Source organism: Pteronotus mesoamericanus, unplaced genomic scaffold (assembly GCF_021234165.1).
Source record: "Pteronotus mesoamericanus isolate MK-2021 breed Mesoamerican mustached bat unplaced genomic scaffold, CSHL_Meso_final contig_130, whole genome shotgun sequence".
Taxonomy (NCBI): Eukaryota; Metazoa; Chordata; class Mammalia; order Chiroptera; family Mormoopidae; genus Pteronotus; species Pteronotus mesoamericanus.
The window spans coordinates 24,356,375-24,368,718 of record NW_026555060.1 but is presented as its reverse complement, the minus strand read 5'-3'; the positions used below and the strand labels follow the sequence as shown (position 1 = coordinate 24,368,718).

Genomic DNA, 12,344 nt, shown 5'->3' with positions numbered 1-12,344 from the left:
CTATGACTTCATTTAATCATAGTTCCCCCTTTAAAGGCCTTATCTTCAAGTACAGTCACATTGGGGGTTAGGGCTTTAACATGGATTTAAGGGGGGACACAATTCAGTTTATGGCACCCTCCTTAACCTGACACTCACAATTCATCTCTCTCTAGTGACGGAAATGTCATGTTTTGCCACAGAAATATTTTATAACAGAAATGCACATCCTCCCTTTCTTTTTTAGTCAAAGCCTATCCAGTTTAAACTTCTCTGAAGATTTCTCTAGTAAAAATAAACAACTCATTTTTCATCTTTGACCCTATGATACTTTTTCAAACCATTAATATAGCTAGAATATTATTTATCAATGTGCATATTTCTTTTACATACAGTTTTGTTAAATCCCATAATCATTGTATGTAATTATTATTAATACGCTTATTTTATTAATTTGGCAAGTGAATCTCAAAGAGGGTATTTATTCAATCAAAATTGAGAACACTAAAACATGTGCTTATTTGTAGATGATGGTACCATTCACTGATTATGAAGCATTAAAGCAGCAGCAGATTTTATGGGAAAAGATGTTTGATTTGACACATACTAAGTTTGAGGTGCATGCAACACATCCAAATGTGCAAATATTACATATTTGTTTAATACAGTCAGTCTTAGGTTGATATACAAGTTGAGCTTTGATCGTCTCATTTTATAATATTAGCACAAGTAAGTGATAGGTGGCAAATAACCTCTTTTATTCTATGTATAAAGAATAGTGCTAAATTATTTCTTTATATACGTGTTCAACATTCTCCTTATTCCCCCTTTACCATGTATTTTAACTTCTATTTTTTAATATCATAGAACTGGACAGGATCTGAAGTGAATGGGGTCTTAAGAGATTATCTAAATTAGTACCCTTCATTTATAGATGAAGACAGCACAATATAGCTAGTTAAGTGACTCATGCAAGGTCACAGTACCCAAATAAGAACTAACATTCATATTTTCTAATTCCAATCAAAAGTCTATTCCATTATACCAGCAATTCCCAAGCAATGTTCTGCAGAACAAAACTGTGTGAGAAGGTCAGTGAGTAAAATAATTCAAATGTGACTTTTAACACTGAGCATATCCACTCTCTTAGAGAGTTACAGGGAACAACTTGTTTACTTCAATCAGCATTTACTGACAGATCCTCTTTTCTACCATATGGATGTGGTTCAAGCACTTTGAAAAATTCCTTTTAACTAGAGCAAAGGATGCTGAAGTCAGAAATAAAAGATAATGCCAGTAGGAAATACTTTGGGAAATGATGCACTCTGCCCTACTTGAGCATGACAATGCTGGGTTTAAAGGGAACCTGGTATGCTTAGTAGAAAAATTACCCCTGCTGAGGTAATGTTAGGATGATGCAAAGGGAAGAGTTTTGTTTCTTTGACAGATTCATGTTGTTATTGGAAGACATAGGCTATATAAATTAAATAATTTTGATTAATAACTGAGTATGAGATTGTTTTACTAACCTGCCTAGAATTTGTTAATTTTATTGTAGGGTGGATTTAAAAAAAAGAAAAAGATTTGGTTTCTCTTTGATAATTGGTGGTACAAATACTCTAAATTAGGAGTTGAGGACTTCCAATTGGAGAATTGTTCTTCTAGGGTAATTTATAGGACATGGGTAATGAAGCTGTTGTACTCTTATTTGTCACAGAAATTTTGGGAAAAACAGGAAAATAATTATGCACCGGAGTTAGTCTGATGAGGAGGAATTATGTTACTGTAAGGTAGTAAAGATGGCTACAGAGAATTAATTGTGATGAACTCTTAGCCCAGTTTTATGAAAGTGCCCTGACCTGAATTAGAAAGAGCAATATTACTAATGTAACTTATTTATAAACTTTAAGTTTCTGGTTTTTTAGGACTAAAGATCATTCATGAAACCTATGTATGTCTTGATATTACATATCAGTTTAATCAAAACTATAGGTTGTTTTAAAGGGGAAAAATGCAAAATATAAAGCAATACAAATACTTGAAAGAAAATTTACATAATTTTTAAGTCATTATAATAAAAGAGAAAGGAATTATTGTCCTATACCCAATATAGATTCCACAAACTTCACTGCTTCCAGTATGTTAGTTACATATAATTACTAAGTAATAAAACTTTAAATAAATATTAATTTGCATTTCTATTATAGTCTAAGCAAGTTTTATAATTTAAATGTTATAACATACATTATTAAGCAATATAAATAATTTAACTATAATCAAATATTCCTTCTTGAAAATGTCATGCTAATTAAAAAATTTTAAATGTTGAAAATAAAGACTATAACCTAAAGGTGGAATGGATATATATATCAATATCCACCCAAGATTTTGTCAGCTTTACTGTAGCTGGACACTAAGAAAAATAACAGCTCAAGAAATATTCTATTTTTAAAAATAAATTTTGAAAGGATAGCTTTTTGTCCATATCTATAGTTAATCAAATCTATAACTATATGTATATTAGTAAAATAAATATGATGCAGTATTGTATATACTACACCATTAATATTTCCTGTAACACAGGAGCTCCAAAACAGGGAGCTGTTTAAGTGTCTGTGATATTCCAAAAAAACCCCAAAACAACAAAAACAAAACAAAACAAAAAAACACCTGGAGCACTAACAGATGTGGACATGCCATTTATTACTCACATTACAGGGGAACGCACTGATGGCTGTGGGTTTGTGTGGGAGAGACTGCACTCCCCTGAGTCCGAGACTCATTTTAAGGAGTCCCAGGCCAAGGAGGCACATGTCCTATGCATGACTCTAAACTATATTACTTTAGTGTGTATGTGCAGAAAGAAAAAGTCAAGAAGCAATCATAGGACAAGAAGACATTCCCAACTCCCAAATGTGGAGATAAGAAGGGAATTACAATCCATTCCCAAAACAATACACATTCCTTCTGGTCAGGGTCCCATCTGACCAGCCCTCAGACCTGGGAGAGGGGAAGGGTTATCCATGTATTGATTCCACATTTCTATACGTTAATGGAAAGAAAAATGTGGCGAATCTCTACATCCTGAATTTAGAAGTTTACCACTTTTAGGCTCTATCAACACAGACCCTTCTATATCTTTCAGGAAGGGAAATAATTATGTAAGTTGGAGACCACCATGCAAATGATATTTAACTGGTCTAGTCGATACTATATCCCGATTCCTCATTCACTGGAAGATAATGAATTTTTATGTTCCAGTAAAGACAAATTTCATTCCTTCAACTAATACTTATTGAAATACAGCAATGTTCAAGGCTCTGTACTAGGTACTATGAACAAGACAGGCTTTCTTAAATTTATATCAAAGAAGAGTAATAATTCTTTGCAAATATAAGGACGACAGTAATTGCCATAAGCAAGTTACAGATTCAGGTAGGTGCTATGAAATTTTAGAAGCCGAAGTTTTTACTTTGGATCGCAATGACTGAAGAAAGCTTCTTTACATAGTGGAATTTATACTAAGTAAAAGAATGGGTAAGATTGGTTTACAAAAAATTGGGTAAAGGAAATAAAAATTAGGAGGAAGGCTATGGATATGATTCAGGCAGTTTGAACAATTCTTTTTAACTACAGCAAAGGTTGCTAAAGTCAGAAATAAAGTACAAATGAGCAAAACCCTCTTATTTGAAACCTGGAAGGAACCCAACAGATTTCGTCCTTTTTTAAAATTCAAAGGTCTGAGAATATTACGATCTTCTTTTTAACTAGCACAAATACACACTAAATTTAACTGAATGCTTGGTAATGATTAAAACCTTGACTTTAGTTCAGGTGTTGCCCATAAACCTTACAGTCTCAAAGGGTAGAGATGAAAATGCTCTACAAACAGGCTGCTTTGAAGCTGTTTTCCTACAGATAGCTTTGTCATTCTGCGTTACTGTTGGTACATTTCCAACGTACATTATGCCGCTTTCGGTTATGCCTTTAATAATCGAAACTTTATATGATCTCTCGAGGCACAGAGGCTGACAGCTTTCAAATTAATGCGGGGCTCTCAACACAGACAAGCATGTTTCTTCACTGAGACGCAACCACCGTTTTACAGTTGTAGTTCAGCATAATTAACATTACAAATTTTAAGGATTAGGCTATGTTCTAGGCCCTTGAGCTCGGGCCTCATAGTCCCAGCCAATACCACAGCAGTGCGCTGAGGAAGTATTCCAGGATTTCAGAAACATGGCAGCGCCCACAGCTGTGGCGTACCTGCCACAGCAGCTTCTCTCCACCAGCTGGCCGGGAATTGAGCTCAGAAACACCGGTAACCTCTACAGCAGTCCGCGCCTCTTTCCACGCCCCACTTCCGCTTCCGGGGTGACTCGAGGTTCTCCGGGTGTGGGGGAGGTAGCGAAGGAGGAGCCGGAAGTGGCCTGGACACTTCCGGCAAAGGAAACTTAGCAGCAGCTCCAAGGGATTTTGACAGGCTGGGTTTCTGCATGCAGCTCTGTCTTACTTCGTTTTTCTCGCGTCTAACCTGCCAACTGCTTTGCCGCTGCTGTCCCACAACTCCTGTCTCTGGAGCCGCTCCTTCCCCATGTTTCGGGGCAGGAGTCCTGAAAGCAAAGACCCGCTGGCCGGTACCCCATCATGTCCGAACTGACTAAAGAACTGGTGGAGCTGGTGTGGGGCACCAAGAGCAGTCCCGGTCTCTCTGACACCATCTTCTGCCGCTGGACGCAAGGTACCCTGGCTGGGCTCTCACTTCCAGCGCCGCTTCCCTTGCTCTGTGAGAATCTGGCTGTGACGCCTCTCTCGCCAGTCAGCACCCTCGCTTTCCCCGCACTCTGTCCCAATTCCTTAGCCCAGCTCAGAAACTGGACTTTCTATAGACGCCCTGCCTGCCTTGGAGGGAGAGGTTGAGGAGATTGAGTAAGAGAATGGTTAAAGCTGTCCATGAAAGACCCGCAGCGCGTCAGCCGCTCCCTGGACTGCTCTTCCGTTGGAGAGGGAAAAGGGTGGTTGTTGATCTGCAGTGGCTCTGAAGGTGTTCCTGGTGCCCGTTTCTTCAAGCAGTGCCTGGCTGCCTGAATCTTTAGCCCCTAACAAGGCTTTATGTTATTGGCCCTTGGTCTGATTTTGAAGGCAGGGACGTCCGCAGTAAAGTCAAAGTGGCTTTAAAGTCAACATCCCAGACAGCAATTTTGTTGTTCGTGTTTTAATTATGTGGTTAGGCATGGTACTCTGTGCATAAATACAGCGTTGCTTGATGCAAAGTGTTCTCTAAAGCCAAAGTATCCCTGGATTAGGGTTGGTCTACTATCTGTTAACAGTTAAAAAGAATATGAATCATAGCACTTCCTCTGCCGGTCTATTACCCAGATAGGATTTTGAGTTACAGAAGAAGTTTTATTAATAATATGAATAATAATGAAATAAAATTATCGTTTTCTAAATTCATGCACTGTGCCAAGACCTGCGCTAGGCATTTTATACCTAATTCTTAAGTTTTAATATTTAAACACAATGGACGCATTACTTAAGGATTTAAGAAAGACTGGTGAAGTTAAGTGAAATTAAGAGTATAAATGTGTGAGTAATGTATGTGTGTATGTAAAACAGGCAGATAAATAGGCATTTATTATTATTAAAACATTTATTTAGAAATACCTGTTTTAAAGGATTTGGAGAAATTTTAGCATAGTAAATCTGTCGTTACTTCATAATGTGTGTTTTGTAACAGAAATTCAGGGTGTAAGTAAGCCTTTCCTCCCTCCCAGATATTTGTCTCTTAATAGCGGGTAAAGTTAGAATTATAATGTATTAACAGTCAGGTAATTTAGCCTATCACTCTTGTTTTGCAGGTGAGTCATGAAGAAAAAGGGTAAATGACCAGGACAGAGTTGCACACAAATTGATAGAACTGGGAGTGAATTACGTGTAATTAGTTTGGCTCTTTTTATTCATTTAATTATGTCACTTAACTAATATTTTCTAAAATCGTGGACATCCATATTTGCAGATTTTATTTTAAAACTTATTTTACACTTGGACTTATTGATCCTAATAGTAAAGTAGGGGAAGGGTTTTCTTCCCCTGTAATTAACCAACATTAATTAAACATTTATAGTGTAGATTAAGATGCTGTTGAGCCTCATTTACATTTTAATACAGTGATGCAGATTCAAGGAGAACTGAGACAGTTCTAGTAGTGGTTAAGAGCAGGCTTTGAAATAGGCATACTTGAGTTCTTGGTTTAAGTTGTTTAACTTATTAAAGCCTCAGTTTTCTTCTCTGCAGATAATAGTAGTGTCAACCTCATAGGGTTGTTGTGAGGGTTAGAGACATGTAAATTACACTTAGGCACTTAGCACAATACCTGATATACTCTAAACACTCAGAAAATGGTAGCTTAATTTAAAAAGTGTTTGGCTGTAGAGTAAGCCAAAGATTTCTTTCTGGTAGTGGCCTGATAACTACAAGAAATTATTTATTTGATAATCATTATTTAAAATAGAACTTTATAATGACATTATAATGCTGTGACACCTTTTAGTCATATAGAAATTCCTTAACAAGATTCATTCAATCCATGTTATTTTAAAATAAATGATTTATTTTCTTTTTTGCTTTTCGGAAAGTGCAGTTATACTATATCTATGTAATTCTTCAAGGTCTTACTTACATTGAGCAAGGATTTTTAAGGCAAGCAAATGGTGTGTTTTTAAGTTTGCACCTCTGAATCAGAAAGATGTTATTATTGGTTTTGCTATATTTCCCATTGTATTCATTTATTCATCTGTTGAGACAGAAACCATTGCTAAAAGTTGCTGTGGCAGTCACTTGTGATTATGGGACTAGGCACAAGAGACTGCATTCATAATGTGACGTTAACTTCGGCTTTATTTCATAGTGTGTAACTGTGCTTTGAATTGGCAACTGTAATGTCATTAGTCTTTTGGAAACAAGTTATAGGTATAAGTAGTTTGGGGTAAATATTTATAAAATTGGTAGGAGAGTTGTCTGGCAACCAAAGGGTGTGGGTCTGCTGGTCTGAGCACCTAAGATCCCTGAGTCCCCTGTTCCCTGGTCCCCCATCTGGGTGTGAATGGGAGGCAGCCAATCAGTGTTTCTCTCTCTCCCTTTGTCTCTCCCTTCCTCTCTCTCTAAAAGAATTGAAAAAAAAAAGTCCTCGGGTGAGGATGGAAAATTTTTTCTAGGGATATTCCATTTATGAAACTATATTGGTTGGTCATGTTAAATTCTTTTGATACAGTAAAAGAATATGCAGGAGTTTGGGCTTTTTGCTTTGTTTTGTTTTCATTGTTTAGCATTTTTAGATAATATGTTAAGCAATAAGGCTTAGGAGTGACATAGTTTTTTTTAAATTTGTTGTTTTTAAAATTCATTTGGTAGTTTTAGATAATTCTCTTCTGCAAATCCTCTTTCTTCCTTCTAAAGGGTAGGTTTTTGTGTGTGTATGTGGAGGGGTTGCCAGTTTTTGTTTTAAAGTCAATAAGTCACGTAATTTAAAGGTTTACAGTTGTTTTTTTTAACTTGGAAATTTATTCTCTACTTCTGCCTGCTTTCCTCTTGCTCAGTTGGAAGAAAAACATATATTTTCTACCTCCTTATTCATAAACATCATTTATTCTCCCTTTCCTTTTCCCCACAACAGTGTTCCAGGCCTCTGCAGTTTAGATTGACTGGGTGGGAGAAAAGGCAAATAATAAACATAATATAGCATAGATTAATACATAACAGTTAGAAGGTAAATACATAGGGAGTTATGAGATGGGGTAGCCTGGATAGGCCTCATTTGAAGGTGAGATTTGAGCAAACACTGGAAGTAAATGAGTTAATCATTTAGATAACTGAAAAAGAAATGTTCCAGGCAGAGAGAATGATCATTATAAAAGACTTAATGCAGAATATTCCTAGTTTTTTGTTCAAGTAGGAGGAAGGAGGTTAGTTTGGCTAGAGTGGGAATGAGGAAAGGGGAGAGTAATAAAAGATGTGGCAAAAAATAATATGGCCCAAATTATTGGGTTGGCCAAAATGTCCATTTAGTTTCTTCCATAATATAAAAGACACAATTTATTTTCACCAATAACTTTATTTAATTGGATATTTTAAGGGTGTAGGCTATCTCCTGCTATTGGCTTCTAGTGAGTATAGGCGAGGGGTGCTGATAAACATCATCCATGCATAAGACAGTCCCAGAGCAAAGAATAATTTGGCCAAAATGTCAGTAGTAGTACCAAGAAACTTCGCAAACCTTTTGACACGTTTGATCAGTTACAGCACCTTCTGAGGAGTTAATAACTAAATTGAGTCATTAGGAATGCGAAGTATTCAGCTATATGAAGAGAGAAAGAGCATTTCATGCAGAGAGAACAGCAAACATCAAGGCCCCGGGTCAAAAGATCTCAGGATGTCCTAAGGCCCTGATGTCACTGTAGATGATGAAGGTGAGAGTGGACTTGAGGAAAGGTGGGTTTTATAGATCATACATTGTTGTTAGGTCATAAAAAGGAGTTTGAGTTTTATTCTAATTGCAGTGAGAAAACATTGAAATGTTTTAAGCAGGCTGTGACAAGTTCACAATTGCATTTCTAAAATATTCCTCTGGTAACTCTGGTGAAACCTTATTGGGGGTTTGGGGGTGTGGAATGGAGAGATCTGGTTGGAAATTCATAAGAATATTGTAGCTGACAGATGGTAGTGGTTTGAACTCATTTGGTAGACTAGAGATGGAATAGAAATGGATAGACACAAGATATGTTTTGGAGCCTTGAACTAAGAGGACCTTATCGTAAGGTGAAGCCTAAAAGATGTGGGAGTTTTTCAGAGATAGAATTAGCATGTTCTTCAAGCTGAGGTAACATATTCAAATGGTAAGAAATCAGAGGGAAAAAATGGATATTTGAGGACCTGAGAGAAGCTCAGCATGTTTGGAGTCTAAAGAGGGATAGTGGCATAGGATGACGTAGGAAACACACCCAGAGGCCAGATCCTATAGGACCATATTAAAGCATTTAGAGTCTGTCTAGGACTGGGCTAGACAGGATGAGTTACCCTGGGAGAATGTGTGGATAGGGGAAGTGGGGACTGGGAGGAGAGGAGTAAATGAGGGAGTGAAATAGGGACATCTGCAATAGTGTCAACAACAGAAATTAAGAACAGAGATTGAAAAGCCAACACCTAAAGAACATTAGCATTTAAAAGAAGTTGATTAAGGAGACTGAGAAGAAAGAGAAACAAAATTGGAACAAGAGGGACAAAGGTTTTTAAGAAGTCAGTGGTCAGCATGTCAGATGATTCTCTGGGAGGTTAAAAAAGAAAAGACTTAAAAAAATGGCTTTTATTGGTCATTGATAAACTTGGTGAGAATGAGTTTGTTGTAGCCACAGGTTGGAAACCAGATTATTGTGGGTAAAGTTAATTGTGAAGTAAGGAGATTTAGACAGTGCATGTAGACAACTAGGTGGGCTTTGAGAGAGTGGTGGTTGGAGTTTTAGGTGGCATGTTCCTTTTATGGTCAAGTGATTTTTTAATTAAAACTTTATTTTTTTTAGAGCAGTTTTAGGTTCACAGCAAAATTGTGGGGAAGGTACAGGGATTTGCCATATGCCTTCTGCTCCCACAATAATATGCATAGCCTTCCCTATGTGAATATCCTCTGTAAGAGTAGTAGTACATTTGTTATAATCAATGAGCCTATATTGGTACATCATTATCATCCAAAGTCCATACTTTACATTAGTGTTTACTCTTGGTGTTGTACATTCTATAGGTCTTGACAGTTGTATAATAACATGCATCTATCATTGTGGTATCATAGTATTTTTACTGCCTTCAAATCCTCTGTGCTCTACCTAGTCATCCCTCACCTCTCCCCTCTTCTGCTACCCCATGACAATCACAAGTCTTTTACTGTGTAAGTTTCACCGTTTTTAGAAGGTCATATAGTTGGAATCATGCAGTGTTTGAAGCTTTTTCAATTTGGTTTCTTAATAATAAGCATTTAAGTTTCATCCATGTCTTTTCATGGCTTTCGAGCTCATTTCTTTTTATCACTGAATAATATTCTTTTGTTTGGATGTACCACAACTTATCCATTCACCTACTGAAAGACATCTTGACTGCTTCCCTGTTATGGCAAATAGGAATAAAGTTGCTCTAAACATTGTTTGCAGGGTTTTGTTGTGTACATAAATTTTCAGCTCCTTTGGGCAAATACCAATGAGCTTTTGGTGGAATCTTTAGGTGTTTTGTACTTAAATATATGATACACGTGTAAATGATGATTGAAAAAGAGAGATTGAGAGGTAAAAAGAAAGGAAGTAGGCTGGGATCCTCTACATCTCATGGCACCCGTAAACTAATTACTAAAATTCTGCCACACAGTAAAAACTATATTGTTTGCTGATCTAACAAAAAATGGGTATAACTTTGATTGATTTACAAAAAAATAATAATTATCTACCCTTTTTGCTCCAAAGGGAATTTAAAAAAAAATCAGGTTTATACTGATATATAAGGATTTTTGGTACCAAGAAATAACCAATCAGATGCAAACTTATTATGCAACATGACTGATAAGATGCAACTCTATTACATGACCTACGTATTTATGGTTTAAGACAGGGCATTCACACCAGAATATGGTTAAGTATTGGCTGCTGTCATTTTTTTATTTGACATTCTAAAGGAAAGGAGGTCAGTGCCCCTGACTAAATAGTCAGATATTGCATGTTTTAAAACATTTAAAACATTTTTGCAACATACTGGTTGAAAAATTGCTTGCTATCATCTAGTATCTCAAGCTAGATACTACAGTTGTGTGTGTGGGTATGTGTGTGTGTGTGAGAGAGAGAGAGAGAGAGAGACAGACAGACAGACAGACAGACATAGAGATGTAACAGCCTCATCCTCATTCTGGTCATTTAAAAAAGAAAAAACTATGGTCATATAACTGTTTTAATTAGTGCTTGTTATGGTGCGGTACTTTCCACTGTTGACCTCTTGTCAGTGTCCCCTCCTCCCATGTACCATCTCCCCTGTCCTGCCCCCATACTGCTTTTTGGCTACATTGTTTCCCTCTGATCCATAACTTGCCCTGCTCTTAGTAACCCTTGTTCCTTTAATAAAATCATCCTCCCACTCTTGTTTCTCTGGCAAATTCCTATTCTAGATTAGCCTCAAACTCATTAGTTATGACTTGACTCAGGCAGAGTGAGTCATTCCTTTCTGTATCCACAACACTGTCATCTTACTTCTGTTGTAACATTCATTTCTTTATTTTAGTGATTATTTGTTTGTGTGTATGTCTTCACCTGGACTGTTGGCTCCTCCAGACTATGGAGTCTGTCATTCATATGTATATCCTAGATGTTTGGTATAGTATCTGATGCTCATTAAATATTTGTTAGATGACTGACTCAAGTATAATCTTTAGTGAAACTTTACATATTCCTAGTCTGTTGGAATTGTAGTGATCATTTTAAAGATAAATACACTGAGGCCTAGAGAGGTGGAATGATTTCCTAAACTAGGAAATCATAGTATCTCCATTCTCCTCACTTCTATCTCTGTGTTGCAGGGTGCCAGTGCTCTCTGTGACCACTTCTATTAGCTGCTCTCAGGCAGTATTGGTCAGGTAATATTTAAATTAAGAGCTACCCTGGCTGGTGTGGCTCAGTTGGTTGGAGCATCATCCTGTAGACTGAAAGGTTGTGAATTTGATTCCTGGTCAGGGCACATACCCAGGTTCCGGGTTCAGTCCCTGATTGGGGCACATAGAAGGCAGCCAATCGATGTTTTTCTCTTACATCGATGTTTCTTTCTCTTTCTCTCTCTCTCCCCTCTTCTCTCTCTCTCTTTCTCTCCCTCCATCTTTCTCCCTCTTTTTCCCTCCCTCTCTCCCTTTCCCTCACCCCTTCCCCTCTCTCTAGGAGCAATGAAAAAATGTCCTCAGATGAGGATAAAAAAAAAATTAAGACAGCCAATGTGAGTACATTCACTGTTATGTATGCTGATTTAATTTTTAGTTTATAGAATGTGACTCAAAGATTGGGACAAAAAAATACATGTACTATATGGAAAGAGTCCAAAAAATTTTGTTTGAATTCAGTAGACTGTGTGTGTAGTCTTCCTTCAAGTAAATTAAACTATATTAAACTCAGATATGGTGTCTTTTTCCATACTTTATCCCCCTAGTCCATTTAGAGGGGTCCCTGGATACAAACTATTGTGTGTGCATATGTGCGTATTTATGTTTTTATGTACAGTTTGTGGGAGAGCATTGGTTTCATATCTTTTTTCAAAAGGTTCCTTGAACCCCCTAAAAGTTATGACTGCTCCTG

At 37.0% G+C, this 12,344-nt stretch overlaps 1 protein-coding gene across 2 annotated transcripts in view; it reads left to right on the top strand.

Moving 5' to 3' along the window:
- The first annotated feature begins 4,406 nt into the window (after window positions 1-4,406).
- The window catches only part of MINDY3 (MINDY lysine 48 deubiquitinase 3), a 101,647-nt gene continuing 93,709 nt past the window's right edge, over window positions 4,407-12,344 (top strand). For both annotated transcript variants that reach the window (XM_054593442.1, XM_054593434.1), the window contains exon 1: window positions 4,407-4,720. In XM_054593442.1, coding sequence (XP_054449417.1) covers window positions 4,627-4,720 — 94 coding nt within the window. In that variant the 5' untranslated portion in view covers window positions 4,407-4,626. The remainder of the gene's footprint in view (window positions 4,721-12,344) is intronic.